Raw genomic sequence first — 20,870 nt, 5'->3', positions numbered from 1 at the left:
GCAGTATAGACTAGTAAATATATAAAGAGTAAAAGTCAAACACATATTAAGTAATGTAGTAAGAATGTGCAGGTATGTTACACTACAAATAAAAGTAATGTGAATGTAAGGCTGCTTCATGTGCAGACAGAATATAGTGCCAGCAGCTGCACAGCTGTAAATATATTTAACATCAAACATCTGCCAGCAACAGAGAGCTGTGTGTGAAGGGGTTAATGTGCCTACTGGTGACTAGTTCAATAGACAGGTCACTAATAATAGGCTTGGAACTGTTTACGTGAACACATCAGTTTATTAGAAACAACAACATACATTACGACATAACAGCAACAGAGCTCTCCGGCACCTCCGACAGTACGCACGACTCTGGTGAGCTCGACGAGAGGAGATGTGCTGCATCTCCGAAGTACAACAAAACAAAATATTCAAATGTGGCGCTACGGACGGTGGCGGAAGTGAGCAAGAGGGTCAGAGTTCAGGGAGCGATGTGATGGCATACTGCATACTACACTACATACTTTTTAAGGGCAGCTGCAGTACATACTAAAAGTATATAGTAGAAGTATGCGATTTGGAACGCAGGGCTGATAATATGTGCAGTCTGTGCTCAGTAGCAGCAGACTGTCTGTTTACATGCAGACGGGGCGACTGTCAGGAAAAGAGGCCTCTGATGGTCACTCACATTATTTTTATACAACACATTATTACACCTCCTCCACTGCCACTTTTTTTGTTGTTGTGTAAAACTTTTGACTCCGCCCTCTAGTGCCATCTATTGGCTGTATCTATGCCAACATGAAGGACACATGGAGCATGAGGGCACTGACAACTTTAGAAACAGACATATCTATTTCTTGTACGTAAAGGGAGTATAAATAGCCCCTTAGTTTGGACTGTCAGACACCTGCCTGTAACTGTCATACACACATTTCGTACAACCACAAAGGAATAGAGCCCCTGAGGGCTTCTTGGCCGCGGCCCCCCAGAAGTCTTGGAAGACCAACATCCAGGTTCTGACACTCACTGTGCTGCTGCAGTGACGTCACAGAGCTGTGATACAGACCGACCTGATTGCTCAACAGGGCGAGATCAGAGAGGAGTCATCTGCAGGGACACACACTGCTATAAGGCCAAACCTCCTCCACCCAGAAACACACGCAACACACACTCAACACCATGTTTAAAGCTTTGGGGGAAATCGCCGGGGATGATGTGGTCACCGATTGCATGAGGGAAATGGTCATTAAAAAAGCAGGTGAGTGTCATTTCTAAAATCAGTCAGAGATCAGATCCTGTTTGAGATTTAAAGATACAGAAGTTTATTTGTGACTTTGTAAAAGCAGAGAGCACTCAGAGGAAGTGTTTATAGCTTTTATCAAACAGGCAGGAGTTTGTTTGAAACTTTCCAAAGACACTAAATAATAATAATGAGGCTGAATTTGGGGTGTAAAATGTTAATTACATATTTGATTTGTTGGGTTTTCCTCAGTGACAATAAGACATGTCTGAACTTAAAGTGGGAACAAGCTAATAAACGATTTTCAGGATGTATAGATTATTTTCAGACAATGTGGAACAGTTATATTTTTATAAGATATATTTTAATAAGACCTATTATCATTTTTCACATTTAAATTTCGAGGATTTCTTGAATCTAAATATGTTCATTCTTTTAAAATTTCAACATTTAATTTTACATTTAAACTATTTTGAGATTGTTACACCCCACCCTTGGGCGGCCCCAAAATAAACATGAGACACTTTTAAATGGGATTTATTAACAAAAATCATGCAAACAAGTTAAAAAAAAAAAAAAAAATCAGTAAATATGAACAACTCTCTCTCAAATCCAGAAACCAGAGTGTTGAAACTCAAATTTGTGATGTCCTCAGGTATAAACAATGGAGCTGCTCCATAGACAGTGAATAGTGAAAGATGTTATAGATGACAGACCAAAGAGTCGCGATAAGATGAGTTGAAACAAGCAACTACTGTCAACGCTCTGTTCTGTAACGTAGTAAAAAGCTGCCAGTCCACAGGAAGTGACCACCATGAGACGGCGTATCATCTCTAGTCGACGACTCTCTGTGCTTCTGATCTGTAACGTTGACAGGAAGTGACCACCATGAGACGGTGTATCGTCTCTAGTCAACAACTCTGTACTTCCGTTCTGATTTGCAGCTTTTCAGACTTATTTTGTGGCTGAATATAATTTGTAGCTTCTTAAAATCTGAATGAGGATATTGAAACAAACAAAACAGCATCAGATGGACTGTATTCATAATCATGTTTTTTGTTTTGTGTCATGGACAGGCTGCAGTTTTTGTTTTTGTTTTTAAAAGTCAAACCAGCATGTTTGTGTGCTCCTTCTCTGAGGAAATAGCCAAGGGACTGTCTACACTTTGACTGAGCAATTATTTTTGAGAAAAGTGGAGCAAAGTAAGGCCTCCACCTTTGATTCATGAGATCAGAGGCTCATGTTAGAGTCAACGATCAGATATTTCATGTGTTTCATGACATTTTTGCCATTGATTTCCTGTTATGTGCGCCTCATATAGAACACCGTTGGCAGACTAGTGTAGCCAAGAACAGACAAACCAAACACTGCTCCAGATAGAGAGATTTTCGTGTTTTTGCATTGGCCGCTATAGCCAGCAGCCCCTGTGCAATGAGCAGCAACTGAAAATCACTGATTTTGTCACGTAAAATTCTTTATTCAGTGTTTTTACCAGTTTAAACCACCGGGTACGTTTGTTTTGGAGAGGAGGAAGAGACGGATTGTTTTTAGAGTCACTCAGATTATAGAGGCCTCAGGGGAATTCAACTAATTAATTTACTTTCAAATATTTTGTCATCCCCACGCATCTGAGGAGACCACTGTGAGTAATTCAGCTCCCGGTAAAAAACCTCCTGCATGATGAACACTGAAGGAATCCTAACCAGAAGTTTCAGCTGGTTGTAATTTACAGTCCTCACCACTAGACACTAAATCCCCCTACATCTGACTCACTATTCCTTTAAATTAAACTATCAAACAATAATTTGGTGGTCCCTCTGCAGTACCTCTGAGGACCTCCTAGGGGTCACAGACCCCCTGTCAAAGACCAAGGCCCTATGACATCACAAGTTTGAGACTTACTTCTGTGGTTTTATGTCTTTATGAGAGAATCACTCATGTTCACAAATGTTGACTAAACTTTGGTCGGCCATGGAAATAATGGAGTTTGGAGTTCTTAACTGTTTCTGTCATTATACTGGTTCCCACAAAGGCCTACATATATATATATATATATATATATATATATATATATATATATATATATATATATATGTGTGTGTGTGTGTGTGTGTGTGTGTGTGTGTGTGTGTATTGAAACATCACCGGGGGCTCCTACCTGTGTATCAACGTAACCTCACCAGGTGCTGGCCAACTAAACACCTGTTTGTTCTGCAGGTGATGCAGTTGAGGATGGACTGAGGAAATGTCTGGGTGGTGGAAATGACAAAAGAGATGGAGGTGACAGCAAAGGAGGATTCGACATAGGAAACATCATCTCAGGCGCGTGTGGTGGGAAGAAAGAGGAGAAAGGAGGATTTGACATAGGAGGTGTCATCTCAGACGTCTGTGGTGGGAAGAAAGAGGAGAAAGGAGGATTTGACATAGGAAACATCATCTCAGGCGCGTGTGGTGGGAAGAAAGAGGAGAAAGGAGGATTTGACATAGGAGGTGTCATCTCAGACGTCTGTGGTGGGAAGAAAGAGGAGAAAGGAGGATTTGACATAGGAAACATCATCTCAGGCGCGTGTGGCGGGAAGAAAGAGGAGAAAGGAGGATTAGATGTAGGGAACATCATCTCAGACGTCTGTGGTGGCAAGAAAGAGGAGAAAGGAGGATTAGATGTAGGGAACATCATCTCAGGCGTCTGTGGTGGCAAGAAAGAGGAGAAAGGAGGATTCGACATAGGAAACATCATCTCAATTGTTGGTGGTGGAGAGAAACATGATGACAAGAAGGAAGAGGAAGGAGCAGGTGAGTCCAAACCGACGTCATAGCAACGTTTAAAACGGCAGAATTTCTCAGTAATGTCTGTTTAGTCCAGAGGAATCAGTGCAAATAGTGGACTTGAAGTTCAACTCTGGTGAAGACACGAATTTTAATTGTGAGTCGTCCTGACATTATTGACCTTCGCAAGTACACATAGTGAGAGGGTCCAAAATATAGGAAGCTATTGTTTTCTCAACGCGAGGAGTTCAGAGCGCTGCGGCAAAAATGCCAGGCCCCTACAGTGCAGAAACATGAGGCACGTCACAATGCAAAAACACAAACAAAAAGCTTCATTCTCACTAAAAACTATTACAAAAAGCTTCATTCTCATTAAAAACTATTATAAAAAAGTTTCATTCTCATGAAAAACTATTATAAAAAGCTTCATTCTCATTATAAACTATTACAATAAGCTTCATTCTCATTAAAAACTATTATAAAAAAGTTTCATTCTCATGAAAAACTATTATAAAAAGTTTCATTCTCATTATAAACTATTATAAAAAAGTTTCATTCTCATTAAAAAACTATTACAAAAGGTTTGATTCTCACTCAAAAACTATTACAAAAAGTTTCATTCTCATTATAAACTATTACAATAAGCTTCATTCTCATTATAAACAATTACAAAAAGCTTCATTCTCATTAAAAAGTATTACAATAAGCTTCATTCTCATTAAAAATGATTAAAAAAGGTTTGATTCTCACTCAAAAACTATTACAATAAGCTTCATTCTCATTATAAACTATTACAAAAAGCTTCATTCTCATTATAAACTATTACAAAAAGCTTCATTCTCATTAAAAAGTATTACAATAAGCTTCATTCTCATTATATACTATTACAATAAGCTTCATTCTCATTAAAAACTGTTACAAAAAGTTTCATTCTCATTATAAACTATTACAATAAGCTTCATTCTCAATAAAAACTATTATAAAAAAGTTTCATTCTCACTAAAAACTATTACAAAAAGTTTCATTCTCATTAAAAACTATTACAAAAAGTTTGATTCTCATTATAAACTATTACAAAAAGCTTCATTCTCAATAAAAACTATTACAATAAGCTTCATTCTCATGAAAAACTATTACAAAAAGCTTCATTCTCATTAAAAAGTATTACAATAAGCATTCTCATTATAAACTATTACAATAAGTTTGATTCTCATTAAAAACTATTATAAAAAAAGTTTCATTCTCATTATAAACTATTACAATAAGTTTGATTCTCATTAAAAACTATTATAAAAAAGTTTCATTCTCACTAAAAACTATTACAAAACGTTTTATTCTCATTAAAAACTATTACAAAAAGCTTCATTCTCATTAAAAACTGTATAAAAAAGTTTCATTTTCATTAAAAACTGTATAAAAAATGTCATTCTCATTAAAAACTATTACAAAAAGTTTCATTCTCATTATAAACTATTATAAAAAAAGTTTCATTCTCATGAAAAACTATTACAAAAAGTTTCATTCTCATTATAAACTATTATAAAAAAGTTTCATTCTCATGAAAAACTATTACAAAAAGTTTGATTCTCATTAAAAACTATTATTAAAAAAGTTTCATTCTCATTAAAAACTGTATAAAAATGTTTCATTCTCATCAAAAACTACTACAAAAAAAGTTTGATTCTCATTAAAAACTATTACAAAAAGTTTCATTCTCATTAAAAACTATTATTAAAAAAGTTTCATTCTCATTAAAAACTGTATAAAAATGTTTCATTCTCATCAAAAACTACTACAAAAAAGTTTCATTCTCATTAAAAACTGTGTAAAAATGTTTCATTCTCATCAAAAACTACTACAAAAAAGTTTCATTCTCATTAAAAACTATTACAAAAAGTTTCATTCTCATTAAAAACTGTATAAAAAAGTTTCATTCTCATTAGAAACTATTACAATTAGTTTCATTCTCATTAAAAGTATTATAAAAAAGTTTGATTCTCATTAAAAACTATTACAGAAAGCTTCATTCTCATTAGAAACTATTATAAAAAAGTTCCATTCTCATTATAAACTATTACAATAAGTGTCATTCTCATTAAAAGTATTATAAAAAAAAGTTTGATTCTCATTAAAAACTATTACAAAAAGTTTGATTCTCATTAAAAACTATTACAAAAAGCTTCATTCTCATTAAAAACTATTACAAAAAGTTTCATTCTCATTAAAAACTGTTAAAAAAAAGTTTGATTCTCATTAAAAACTATTACAAAAAGCTTCATTCTCATTTAAAACTATTACCAAAAGTGTCTTTAGCATTATAAACCATTAACAAAAGTTTCATTCCCACTGAAGAACATTACAAAAAGTTTAATTCTCACTAAAAAGTATTACAAAAAGCTTCATTCTCATTAAAAACTGTTACAATGAGTTTCATTCTCATTTAAAACTATTACCAAAAGCGTCTTTCTCATTATAAACCATTAACAAAAGTTTCATTCTCACTGAAGACCATTACAGAAAGTTTCATTCTCATTAAAAACTGTATAAAAAAGTTTCATTTTCATTAAAAACTGTATAAAAAAGTTTCATTCCCATTAAAAATTATTACAACAGTTTCAAGTTTCACGTTTCAAGTTTATTTATTTAGAAATGGGACAATGCATATTAATGAACATTTTAAAAGAAAAAAAAATGTAAATATGAGAAGAGATTGTAGCCGTACGGCTAATTTCCATCTCCTGTCCCACAGGCAGGTAGGTGTAAGAAGAGAAGAGGAGGGAGGAAGGACAATAAGAACTTTCCACAACAACCACAATAACAACAAAATATTCTATATTCTATTGCAGGGTGCCCGGCCATAATAAAGTGCTGATTCATACTGCAGAAATGCCCGTAATAAAGTGCTAATAAGTGCGATAATCTATTACCGAATGCCCATAGTAAAGTGCATCATGCATACAACAGACAACATCATGCATACAACAAACAACATTTTAAGATACAACAGCATACAGCAAATAGACAAAAAGTATACAAATTTAAGTATGACCATGTTCACAGATCTGGTTTTCTAGTAACCATGCTTTAAGATGATTGGAAAATGATGCAATGGTTGGTAGTTCGCGTATCGTGCTCGGTATATATAATATATATGTTTTCGATGCACGATAGGAGAATGTCGCTTGTCCAAATGTACTTTTCCTGAGTGGTACCGTACAATCACCCCTTGAGCCTGCTCTGGTGGATCTGTTTGAGTTTCTTTTGACAAAGACTTGTAGTGGTGGTGGAGCTTGATCATGAAGAATTTTATAAATAAGTACAGAATCAGTGTATTTCACAGGATTTTCCCAGTTCATTCGCTCATATTTGTTCAGAATGCGACAATGATGGTACTGTTGTTATGCAATATAGCATATGTGATACAATCATTGAGTCAAGGTACAACTTAGCTGTTTCAGTAGTCAGGTTATTTCGAATAAATCTAAAAGTGGACAAATTAAATTTCATTCTGTTGACAATTTTTTTAACCTGTTGTTTTAAATTAAGTTGTGGGTCAAGAATGACTCCTAGATATTTAAATTGTTGTACTGCTTCAATTATTTGATTTTGAACAATAACATCGGGGTTAATATCATTAATTCTCTTCTTTGAGAAGTACATACACACAGTCTTGGATACATTAAGGTGTACGTGTGAAGTCTCAAGCCATTTGTACACATTATTCATGGAAGCTGTCAGGTCTTGTGCAGCTTGTGTTTTGTCCTTCGCATGCACATACAAGACTGCATCGTCAGCATACATTTGACAAGTTACAGTGGATGGACAACAGTTTGGTAGATCATTTATAAATAAACTGAAGAACAACGGCCCCAGCACTGACCCTTGTGGTACCCCAAGACTGTTGTTACGTAACGCTGATTTCATGTCCTGTACCCTGACACATTGCATCCTTGATGAAACATAAGATCTTCACCAGTTCAATGCATTCAGAGAAAAGTTGAAATGAGACAGTTTGGTCAACAGTATTTCATGATTAACAGTTTCAAAGGCTTTTCTAAGGTCAATGAAAACAGCACCAACAACACCACCGCATGTATCAAGCTTTGATTTTATGCTTTCTAGAAGAAAGCAGACAGCAGGTTCAGTTGAGTGATATTTTCTAAAGCCAAACTGCATTTGGTGAAGGATGTATGGGCTATTATTCAGGTGTTTAATGATTTGCTCTGCAATCAGCTTTTCCATGATCTTGGAGGCTGTGGGGAGTATACTTATCCGTCTGTAGTTACTAACTAGTGCTGAATTACCTGATTTATGTATTGGTGTAATGACAGAGCATTTCCAGGAGTCTGGGAAAACTCCTTCGTTTATGGAGTTATTTATAATGACTGTTAGTGGTGCTATTAAGGATTCCTTATGATTTTTTAAAAACATAGCATCCATACCATATGTGTCTTTGGCTTTAGAGCTTTTGAGACCAGTGATAATCTTGTCAACCTGTGGCTGGGATACTGTGAGAAGATCAAAGACTGGCTCAGCTGTGTTTAAAGGCATCAGCAAGAGATGGCACATTTCAGGATCAAAACTTCGTGCCAGGTCATTAACAGAGTCAACAAAATAATCGTTAAGTGCTGTTGCAATTTGTTTCGGATCATAGATTGCATTTTCCCTTAGTTGTAATTCCCTAATTTCTTTACTTCCTGTATGGTTTCCTGTCAGTTTTTTAATATTTGACCAGATTTCCTTGGCATTTCCTCCTGCGTTGCTTATAATTTTAATAAAAAAGTTTGCTTTTGCACGTCTAATCTCCTTCACAACTTTATTTCTTAGTGAAGTGAATATCTGTCTGTCGTGCACCATTTTTGTTTTCAACGATTTTTTTAAGAGCCTGGTCTCTTTGTTTCATCAGTGTCCGTATGTTATCATTTAACCAGGAGAGGTGATTCTTTTTCTGTGGTTTTAACTTGTTTTTTTTCATAAAAGCAGACACTGTTTCTTGAATAACAGCTGTGAACACATTACAGTTGTCATTAACATGATTGTGGGTGAGATGGTCAGCCCAGTTGATGTTATTCAGTGCCTGTGTCAAGGCAGGAATCTCCCTCTTAGGTATTCTCATTTGCTCAAGTGTCCTCCTTTGTGGACAGGTGAATCTATTATTTGTAAGTTTCCTCGAGAATAAAATTAAATTGTGATCAGACAAACCAGTTATCAAATTAAACGTTTTTTGAATTCTCTCACACTTGTTGCTGAAGACAAGGTCTATACATGTTTTTGAGGAAGTAGTTAGTCTGGTGGGTTCTTTAATTAGTTGAGAGAAGTCGAACTTGTTCAATAAAGTTTTTAGATGTTTCCGATTGGTTTTGTCAAGCCAATTAATATTCAGGTCTCCAAGTAGGATAATTTCTTTCTTTGTATCGCATTCCTAGAGTAAACCCTGTAGTTCCTCGTAAAATACTGTGGGAGTTGAGGGAGGTCTATATATACCAATCAACAGTATTGACATTTGTGGGGAGAGGATTATTTTAAGACCAATACATTCAAGGTTGTTTGCACAAGTCCATTCAATCTGAGTGCACTGTAGGTGTTCCCTTACATAAAACATTATGCCCCCACCCCTACTCCCCACTCGGTCTTTCCTAAAGATGTTATAACCTGGTACATATAGCGCAGCCGTGGGAGAACTGGTATTAAGCCAAGTTTCCGATAGACATAGAATGTCCAGATTTGAGTCACTTACGCCGGATTTCCACTGGATGCGTGTCCGTTGCGGAACGGCAGCGCTGGTTATCTGCTGCTTGCTCCGCCGTCCGTCAATACCCACTGGCTGCGTTTGCTGTGCGGTGCGGTGCAGCTCTGCCGGAAGACATCTCGGTGCACTGCCATGATTAATTTCTCCTCGTCCATGGTGTTCACGGGGTGAAATGACGTCTGAAAACCTCTGACCTGTTGATTTCAGGCCTGCCTCTGCCCATTATGTAGTTTTCAAGGTGTAGTGCAGGGAAATATGATCCACTGTGAACACTGTGTATTTTGTTTTGAAAATTAACCAGATGTTTTATCGTGTTTCTGTGCACGACTTCCTGCCCCGCACGATCTGCTCTGTGCTGAATTGCTGCGTTGTGCTCCGGCGTCCAGCAAAAATAGAAGTCTTGTGTATCTGCTGCGGAGGGCTCCGGAGCGCCGCAGCTGTGACGGAGCCGGAACGCAGCACAGCCGCAGCCGGTGGAAACAAACACATTGACTAGAATTGAATCCTATCGGCTCCGCTGCCGTGCCGGAGCGGAGACGCAACCAACACGCATCTGGTGGAAATTGGCCATTAGTAAATGGTGAACTTGCTCGCACTTGGGAAGAATACTCCGGAAGTAAACCTCTAGGTTTACTTTGTGGATCCCAGATCACTTTGGCTTGATTCAACGTGTGATTTATTAGCTTGATGGATCTTATTTTTTTAAACACAGGGTTTCTAGTGTTGATCTTCCTCGGACCAGACTCACCTGTCCCTGGCCCTGAACTCAACTCCTCTGGGTGTGCTGATTTTTCACTGACGGTGTCATTGGCCTCCAGCTGCTGAGTTACTAGCCCTCGGCGCAGGCCCGCTGGGTGAACCGCCGCTGCACCGATGGTGCCCGGGCAGTACAGACGGGCCGCCGCCTGGGCGACGGTGCTGGGATGGCGGATGCCACCGCCAGTCGTTAGCCGCTGGGCTAGCCCAATGCACGGTCTCGCTGAGAGAGCCGCGGCCGTGCCATCGGGACGGTGGATGCCGTGGTTAGCTGCCAGCTGCTGGGTTGTTAGCCCTGAGCACGGCCCTGCTGGAGAAGCCGCTGCTGAGCCATCGGTGTCGGGACGGTGGACGCCGCCGCCGCCAGCTGCCAGCTGCTGGGTTGTTAGCCCTGGACACAGTCCCGCTGGAGGAGCCGCTGCTGCGTTGTCGGTGTCAGAATGGAGGATGCCGCCCGCCGTTAGCTGCTAGCTGCTGGGCTGTTAGCCCCGGACACGGTCCCGCTGTAGGGGCCGCTGCGGAGGTGATGGTGTCCAGGTGTAGTAGATCGCCATCAGCCCCCAGCTCCGGAACCAGCCCCCGGCACAACCCCACCGGCCCCAACCACGGCAGCCGCTGTTGCAAAGGTGGATGCCCGGTGTTTTGAGTAGAGCATATTAGCTGTGTGGATTGGTGAGTCAGGTCGGTGGCGTTAGCTGGTTGTGGGCCCGGGTTAACTTCCACGTCACCAGCCAAGAGTGCTATGATTGTCAAGTAAAGTAGCCTTTGAGTTATATTAATTGAGTTCATTTGCTCACGTAAGGCAGAGGGCACTCTGAGTCGTCCATGGTTTAAGCCTGATTTATGGTCCTGCGGCGTACCTACAACATACCTACATTGTTGCCGTGATGCCGTCGTGAACCCTTCGAACTTCTCCGTCACTCCATTTCGTCGCGGTGCAATTCACCGCCAGAGTAGTAGGAGGCTGCGTTCCTTTCCTGAATGGTTATCGTCGTCTCTAGTTGATTCTTTGTTTAGCTTCCGGCTTTTCCGGTCACAGAGAGATGAACGTGGAGCACGGACAGACGGCTCCGTCCGTATCCGTATTGAACATTGAGCATAAATGGGCCTTAATACTGCAACATATGTGCAACATCTACATCGCAACAGAAGATGTTTAAAGATGGCAGGGATGGCGCAATCTGGAAATACAGAACCGGAAATGCGTTGCTACCAAGCAAACCAATCACAGCCCTCTCGGTCTGCGCTGGGTCTGCGTCGCCTCAACACGTAGTTACATTTTTGGGGAGGTGCACGTCAGGCTACGCCGGGGGCTACGGGGAGCCTTCTGCGTAGCCACGTACCCTACGACGTAGCGACGTCGTGGATTTAACGCAGGACCATAAATCAGGCTTTACATTTTTGGGGAGGTGCACGTCAGGCTACACCGGAGGCTACAGGGAGCCTTCTGCGTAGCCACGTACCCTACAACGTAGCGACATCGTTGATTTAACGCAGGACCATAAATCAGGCTTTAGGAGTGTGGAGTACTGGAGGTTCTGGCTCCCAGTTGTCGGACAGTAAACACTGTCCCTGCTTGTTTTGACGGTTAACCGTTGTCTTGTCGATAAAGAAAGCAGGCAGATCGTAAAAACCAGACTGGAGATCCAACTGTAGGATGGAGTTAGTGTTCGTTTGATGGCTGGGATTGGTATGTGAGGTACACATGCAGCGCCTGCCACACTGCACGAGCACACGGCAGCCAAAAGCTTCATTCTCATTAAAAACTGTATAAAAAAGTTTCATTCTCATTAAAAACTATTACACAAAGCATCATTTTCAATAAAAACTATTACAAAAAGTTTCATTCTCCTTAAAAACTATTACACAAAGTTTCATTCTCAATAAAAACTATTACAAAAAGTTTCATTCTCATTAAAAACTATTACAAAAAGTTTCATTCTCCTTAAAAACTATTACAAAAAGTTTCATTCTCATTAAAAACTATTACAAAAAGTTTCATTCTCATTATAAACTATTACACAAAGCATCATTCTCAATAAAAACTATTATAAAAAGCTTCATTCTCCTTAAAAACTATTACAAAAAGTTTCATTCTCATTATAAACTATTACAAAAAGTTTCATTCTCATTATAAACTATTACACAAAGCATCATTCTCAATAAAAACTATTATAAAAAGCTTCATTCTCCTTAAAAACTATTACAAAAAGCTGCCTCCAGCTGCCAAAACACTTTCTGTGTGATCGGGGTCTTAACCAGCAAAACTTCAAACACTGACCCTACAAAAAGTCACACATTATAAATGGTTGTTGTTTCTAAAAGCTGAGGAGTTTTCAGGTATTGTTGTAACTGATCTGATTGTTCTTGATCTCTTTTGGTGTTTTGTGGTTTATCTTTTATATTCTCTTGTCTTTGTCTTTCTGTCACTTTCTCTCAGGGCTGGATGTGAAGGACGTCATCGGAGGACTTTCAAAACTCTTTTAACAAACGCCCTGCAGACCACGTCCATCGTGACTCCGCCTGCAGCGTCCTCAGAGAGGAGCAACTCCACCCAAACTGCTGGAACATTGTTGCTTTCAATATTTACAAATTATTTGCCACCAGAGACATCCTCAGACCTTCTAATATGAAATCACTGAAAATAATATAACTGTAAGAAACATGCACAATGACATAATTTAAAGTTAAATTGAATGTTAGTGACTGGCTCCTGCTGGTGACACTTTGACATGTTGGGTATGTTCATATTTCCTTTGCTGGTTTTACACCATGAGAGTGAACTGAAAACATGATGGAAATTAAAATGTATCTGTAAAGTCAAAACTTGTGAAATTTGGTAGACAAACTGTGAAAACATCACTTCACTGGGTCAGTATATGGTTAAAATATCTGTAATCCTGAAGCCTGATGAAGCCTCCTACATGAGGAGAAACGCTGTTTATTTGTTTGGTGTGGGAATAAAGCATGGGAGCAGCAATACTTCATGTGTGACAAATCTTGATTTTCTTAAGTTTTTCCTTTGATGTCAGCACCGATTAGAAAAAGTTTATTTGGAGGATGTGCATTCTTTATATTTGTTTCACTAAAATATCTGTAATGTCACATGGACACAGCAGTACTTTGTGTCATTAATTCAGTTAAACAGTCATTGTCATGAATTGAATGTATTAAACACCAGTGCAAATTGTCTCTTGTTTTGGTGAAGTTTGCTAATAAAATACTAATTAAACTGTTTCAGCAGCAGTTTGTTCTGATTTTGTTCTGTTTGATCTTCTGTCACTAAATATTTACAAACTTCAGGTTCAGATATGATTGTTCTCTCTGCGGTCTCATGGTCAGTGATCAGAATTGTGTCAGATTTAGAACCACATATGAAGGAAGCCCAGATCTGATGGGGACAAAAAAAACAGATTTCTGTGTCAGATAAGAGCAGAAATATTGGATTTGGGCCACATTTGTTTGTAATGAGAACGTGGACTGTCACATGTGGTCCTGAATCTGATGCATACCTGTTGTTGTTGTTCCAATGTGCATGTGTGACATTATTGTGAAGCATTTGAGGGCAGAGATCCTGACGTCAGGTAGGGGTCATTTCAAACATGAATGTCAACAGTCTCGATCAGATTTGGGGGAACAATCAAAACTGAGCATTAAGCCCTGAAATGTTAATATAGCTGTAGTGCAGTTCCCAACCTGATCACCAGATGTCCTCAGACTACACCAGATTTCCTCATTCACCCTCCTCTGCTCCCTGCACACCATGAAGGTGGTTATCAGCTGTCTCTGGGGGTGGAGCCTATCCCAGCTGACATCAGCCCTTTTTAACAGGAGTTGTGCAAATTTGCAGGAAAGCCCAGTCAGTCTTTTTTCAGCATTGGCAGTATAAAAACAAAATCGGGGAGTGCAGCAAAATGCCGCCTACCTACTTTTGTTTATACAGAATGTGCCTTTTTCGGGGCAATGGGGGGCGTGAGCAAGTAACAAAACGTGTAGCTCAGCGTGTGACGTAAACAGTGACGTGGGAGGGAAGCCGCGGCTGGTCAGTCCTTTGGAGATCCTCTCGTAAGTCGGCCCGTTCTTCACCGTCCCCGTCATCTGACGGTTAATGGCCTCTTCGTTTGCGAGGACAAGGAGGGCGCGCAATTCCTTGTCTCCCCAGTTGCTCATCTTTACAGTGTCTGTCAGGTTTGTGTTTCCCTCTTGCTACTAGCTGCTCGCTAATTCCTGCTATCAGCTGTTTCCTGTTTATCCACCGCCATTGGCTCACACGTGCAGCGTCTCAACAGCCCCTCCCACAAGTCATCAACAGCCCCTCCCACAAGTCATCAACAGCTCCTCCCACAAGTCTTCAACAGCTCCTCCCACAAGTCTTCAACAGCCCCTCCCGTTGCAGAAGGCTGCCTCGGTCTGTTTAAACTAAAAGGGTTCCACCAATATGTCTACCCTACGAGGCGGAAAATTGGGCACCTCGGATCAACTCGCCAATCCGGCTCTGTATGTCTAAACGCTCGCATCTTGCCGGCAAAACGGCCCAACATTCGCTGAAAATCTGGCAGTGTAAAAGGGGCTAATGTGTGAGAGGAGGGGTTCACCCTGGACAGGTCACCAGACTATCACAAGGCTGACACATAGAGACAGACAACCATTCACACTCACATTCACACCTACGGACAATTTAGAGTCACCAATTAACCTACATGTCTTTGGACTGTGGGAGGAAGCTGGAGCACCTGGAGGAAACCCACGCTGACACAGGGAGAACATATCGGAATACCTGGAGGAAACCCACGCTGACACGGGGAGAACATGTCGGAACACCTGGAGGAAACCCACGCTGACACGGGGAGAACATGTCGGAACACCTGGAGGAAACCCACGCTGACACAGGGAGAACATGTGGGAGCACCTGGAGGAAACCCACGCTGACACAGGGAGAACATGTGGGAGCACCTGGAGGAAACCCACGCTGACACAGGGAGAACATGTCGGAGCACCTGGAGGAAACCCACACTGACACGGGGAGAACATGTCGGAGCACCTGGAGGAAACCCACGCTGACACGGGGAGAACATGTCGGAGCACCTGGAGGAAACCCACGCTGACACGGGGAGAACATGTCGGAGCACTTGGAGGAAACCCACGCTGACACGGGGAGAACATGTCAGAGCACCTGGAGGAAACCCACGCTGACACGGGGAGAACATGTCGGAGCACCTGGAGGAAACCCACATGCTAACCACATGCTGCCTCTTTGAACTCGATGCAGCAGTGCATTCAGCAGATGTGGAATCACTTTAGTTTTATTTATTGAATATTATCTGTTATAAATTCCAATAGACTAGTTAATTTTCTAACCTGTGTTCTGCCAGCAGTGTAAAACAGACTTCACCAAATCAGGATCAAGTATAAAAACAAAATCCACAGTGGTAATGTTGTGGTGTGGGAGGTGTAGCCGGAGCTGTCGCTATTTCAGTGTGTTTTCAATTCATTAAAGTTAACTGTAACATTTTGGTCACCTGACCAAAAGTCTCGTTCAGCGTTTGGTTGAACTAAAAGACTTAGTCATGAGTCCTGCAGCCTTTTTTTTAAATTCTTTTGGAGGGAGGATGCTGAATGAGGAACCAACACACACACGCACACACCTGGCAGTACCTGCTCACGAACCTGCAGACTGACTCGTGTGTTTACATGTAAACAAATGAAGCTCTGGTGAAAGCTGAGTCGGACGACTGTGCCTTTGCGTGCTTCTGGGTCTGTAATGTTTGTCACACCATCTGCCATTCGCTCCTCTCACATATGCTCACTCATAATTTCCTGCCGTCATTGTCTGCGGCCGTCAAATGAGACACCAGCGGTTGTGTCAGCTATTCAATCTCCCTCAGGAGTTGATCCACCAAAGACTTTCTGTGACATCATCACATCCTGTGTTCACCTGTACACCTGTTTATCTTCCCATCACTCACTTGTCTCTCCTGACTGAATTAAAGTTCCTGACACACTCACTGTGCTGCTGCAGTGACGTCACCGAGCTGTGAGACAGGTCGACCCTGCAGCGACACCTGATTCCTCAACAGGGTGAGACCAGAGAGGCGTCACCTGCAGGGACACCTGCTGCTATAAGACCAAACCTCCTCCACCCAGAAACACACTCTTAACACACACTCTCAACACACTCAGCACACACTCGACACAGCAGTAAACATGAATTTCTTAAAAGGATTTGGGGAAAGCAATGACATTGCGAAAACGGTGGGGAAAGCAGTGGGTGAGTATGACTGATCAAATCAGTCAGAGATCAGATTGTGTTTGAGATTTAAAGATACAGACGTTTATTTGTGACTTTGTTAAAGCAGAGAGCACTCAGAGGAAGTGTTTATAGCTTTTATCAAACAGGCAGGAGTTTGTCTGAAACACTCGAGTAGAAAGTTTTGAACAATTCTGAATTGGGGGAGAGGTCTCAAAAATTATTATTATTATTATTATTATTATTATTATTATTATTATATTATTTTTTTTATTGGCCATTTTATGCAGTCTAATGTAATCCAGTACAACAGCTCTGCCACATCTTCGATCTTTACGAAGCTTAATGGCTGTTTTGGGTTTTTTTTGTTAAAACTGTCCAATGTGCTGAGGTTGTAGTTTGTGGTGTTGAACTTTACTAAAATGTGTCTCTAATATTCTTATCTTTGTGTTTTTAATAAGGCATGTAAACCATAGAAACAACTCTCAATGTACTGTAGTCCAGTTCAACACCGCTGCACACCACGATCTCAGTAAAACACAAATAGTCTGATTAATACATGTCTTTATAAAGGTAGAATTTATATCTGAACTATTGTGCTGGATTGCATTAAATTTTACAGGTTCATACATCATGTCTACGTGTCACTCAGTTTAAGAATCACATAACTGAAGTAAGGGAACAAGCAACTATATTTCTTTCTGTTTTACAGTTAGAAGATTACTGGCTGATGGCTGTGGTGGAGTACCTCTCTGTGGTTTATCATTTAAATTCCGTTTCTGTCTTTGTTCCAATTAAAAAGCCAAAAATCTGTGATCGACAATATGAACAAAGACACATGGAGGGATCCGGCTTCTCGCTGTCACCTTCAGTATTTGAAAATAAAAGGTTTTAACCTCCAGGGAGGATCAGATGGTTGTTTCGGTGTCAGGCAGGTGATTGGAGCCTGGGGAAATTTACTTTATTAGTGTACTCTCAGTTGGTTATTAAGCCCCGCCCATCTGATGCTGCAGGCAGGTTAATCTTTTTTTTATTTAGATATTTTTTGGGGCATTTTGCCTTTAATGGACAGGACAGCCAAGTGTGAAAGAGAGAGAGAGAGAGAGCTGCTCTGTACATTGGACATGACAGAGGACCTGGAAAAAAAAACAAAAAAAAAAAAACAGAACCTACCAGGGTCCAAAATGATCACCCGCCAAACACGAGTAGATTTTCTGTTTAGCGAGTAAATCTCATTTGTATGAAAAAAGTCATGTAATAAAAAACAATGTTGAGAGTCTCTGCTATGTTCTGGTGCCATTTAGGTACACACTGCTCTGCTGTTCCTAAACTGTTCCCGCGCCGTCTGTGTCAAACAGGCTGCATGAAAACTGTTTCGAGCACTACTAGTTTTGCGTCACTGTTTACTGTCCAGGCCATCAGCTGATCCCATAAACGTGGGTCTGCGGCTAGCTAGCGCTGCACCCATCCTTTAGAAGGTAATTAAATAACAACACAGCAGCTCGGTTGTTTAACCATGACGGCAAACTCTTTATTGATTCTGACATCAGCAGCAGCAGCACGTTAGCTTCGCTTCTTTCATTTTTATTTCACAATAAAAGCGGTGAGGCTGTTCCTGTTGGTGTCCAAATAGGCCTCCCTTACCCCATCAGCGTGGAACCAGATCCGTTACGTCCTACCTGTATATCACAGTGTGACCTCACCAGGTGCTGAAGAACTTAACGGCTGTTTGTTCTACAGGAAATGCGGTCGAGAGCGGGCTGAAGAACTTTTTGGGTGGTGAAGAGCAGAAAGACGATGGAGGCAAAGAAGACAAAGAGGGATTCAGTTTCGGAAAGTTCCTCTCATCCGGTGATGATGGACAGAAAGATGTAAATGAAGGATCACCCAGTAGTGGACAGACAGATGACGACAACAGTGGATTTGGTTTAGCAAGCGCCCTCAACCCCGGCGGTGGTGGACAAAACGATCCTGACAACGGAGGACTTGGTTCAGGAGATGCCAAAGGTGGTGGACAGAAAAATGATGACAACACGGGAGCTGGAGAACCAGGTGAGTCCTTCAAACTGACTCAAGGTCACAACAAAATTCAAATCAGTGAAATGCAACTTCTATTCAGTCCAGTTAAATTGCCGCGGATTTGAGCTCAGCTTTGGTGAACCTGCGGATTTTAATAGTAATTTGTCTTGATGTTGCTGACCTTTAAGAGCCGGAGAGTTGAAAATGGACGAAGCTATTGTAGCTTATTAGTTGTTGTTGCACCGTTTATTTAACCTCCTCTGTCAGAGTATAAACTGCTCAGCATCAGAGGAACTCTGCTCTGCAGACAAATGTCAAAGGTACAAATACGACTTTTTAATAAAACTGAGAACTTATTGTCCTGTTAAGGACCAAGCTAAGCTAACAAGCTCAGCAACAAGGTCTGCACACTGACCGTTAGCAAGCTAGTTATCATCCCTCTCCACTAACTTTTGTTTGTTATTGAACAAATTATGATGTGTCTGTGCTTAGACACAGCATACTTTGAGCTACATGCTAACGTCAACATGTTTCCATGTTGCAACACATTTTCATCCCAGGTCGTCACATGTTGCCACTTAATCAGAGGACTTCGATGTCTACATATTATACACCAGTTATCCTCCTGTGTCTGCTGTCGACATTCTAGGACGTTCGGACGATCTGATTCTCCTCTTTGGTCCATTCTGGTCTTTGGTGGTATAATTTTAATATTCTCTGTCCTTGTCGTTCTGTTACTTTCTTCAGGGATAGATGCTGCAGCCGCAGCTCTTGGAGATCTCTTTGACCAGTAATCCTGCAGACCACGTCCAACGAGGCTCTGCCTGCAGCGTCCTCAGAGAGAAGCAACTCCACCCAAACTGCTGGAACATTGTTGCTTTCAAATTATTTGCTTTTGAGTTTTACACAGAAAACGTGACGCTACCAGAAACATCCTCCAAACTTTTGAACATCAGATCAATAGAAAGTGATATACCTGTAAGAAACATGTACATGTCTTAGTTAAATGTTGAATTAAATGTTAGTGGCTGGCTCCTGCTGGGTGACAAAGAGTTTGACACGTTGGCAATGTTTGTTTTCTCTAAATGAAAATTAAATTTTATTCTCTATACTGACAAATTCTGTGAACTTTGGTAGAGAAGATATGAACTAAATGTTAAAACACCAGTGCAATTTATCTTCTGTATTCTGCTGAAGGTTGCTAATGCTAATGCTAATCAAATGCTAATTAAATAGTATCAGCAGCAGTTTGTCCTGATTTTGTTGGTTTTGATCTTCACTAAATATTCAGTACAAACTTCAGGCTCAGATTTGATCGGTGCTGGAATGTACCTGAGTACATTTACTCAAGTTCTGTAACTAAAAGTAAAGTACTTTAAATCTGTACTTGAGTATTTTCTTTTCATGACACATTATACTTCTACTCGATAGAAAGGTTTGTAAAATCTTATGTTTAAAAACAGTTTTTTAAAGTCCAGCTGAAGCCATGAATTCCTTAATCAATTATTGGATTGACAGAATATTAATATAAAACGATGGTGTGTACATGCATATGTGTGAGTGTGTGTTTGATCTGAGGTTTAATGGAAGCAAACAGACACACTAACTTGAAATGCATTGAAACCTATTGAAACTAATGGAGACCGGCTCCTCCAGTAAATTTTCACCTGCTGTTTGACCAATAGAAGTTCTGTAAAACTTTTGTTTGAATATAAATATATAGATATGAGCCCCTCATGTGTGTACTGAAAATTATAACTCTATATTTTTATGACTTATTCTGGGATATTTTCTACGATGATAACAAACTGTATAACCATGTGTAAAAGTAGTGATGGATTGAACTCCACAGATGATCTGTTCATTTGGGCAGCTTTAATCATGTAAAAGCATTTCCCCACTCAACATGGCCACTGAGACCGCCTTTCAGATGAAGGACGGCCATTCTTTATTCACCACAGGTCACCGGGGCATGTGACCCACTACATCACCAGCTCAGTATGAGGGGGAACCCTCCACACCATCATCATCCTCACTGTGACAGATTTCAGGATCAGCGGATGGATTTATTTTTGGTTTAGCTGTTGTAAAAATCA

The 20,870-nt window shown here is 40.3% G+C and overlaps 2 protein-coding genes across 2 annotated transcripts; both read left to right on the top strand.

Annotated features, from left to right (window-relative positions):
• Window positions 1-1,040: 1,040 nt before the first annotated feature.
• On the top strand, window positions 1,041-13,745 carry LOC117248086 (uncharacterized). The gene is made up of 3 exons (XM_078176155.1): window positions 1,041-1,255; window positions 3,455-4,030; window positions 12,949-13,745. The coding sequence occupies exons 1-3, from the start codon at window positions 1,177-1,179 to the stop codon at window positions 12,993-12,995; spliced, it is 702 nt and encodes a 233-aa protein (XP_078032281.1). The 5' UTR covers window positions 1,041-1,176; the 3' UTR covers window positions 12,996-13,745.
• A 2,881-nt stretch (window positions 13,746-16,626) lies between these two features.
• Window positions 16,627-20,325, top strand: LOC117248066 (uncharacterized). Its single transcript, XM_078160839.1, has 3 exons — window positions 16,627-16,776; window positions 18,496-18,807; window positions 19,522-20,325. The coding sequence occupies exons 1-3, from the start codon at window positions 16,713-16,715 to the stop codon at window positions 19,566-19,568; spliced, it is 423 nt and encodes a 140-aa protein (XP_078016965.1). The 5' UTR covers window positions 16,627-16,712; the 3' UTR covers window positions 19,569-20,325.
• Window positions 20,326-20,870: the final 545 nt, after the last annotated feature.

Source organism: Epinephelus lanceolatus, chromosome 17 (assembly GCF_041903045.1).
Source record: "Epinephelus lanceolatus isolate andai-2023 chromosome 17, ASM4190304v1, whole genome shotgun sequence".
Taxonomy (NCBI): Eukaryota; Metazoa; Chordata; class Actinopteri; order Perciformes; family Serranidae; genus Epinephelus; species Epinephelus lanceolatus.
This window is presented reverse-complemented; position numbering and strand designations above follow the sequence as displayed.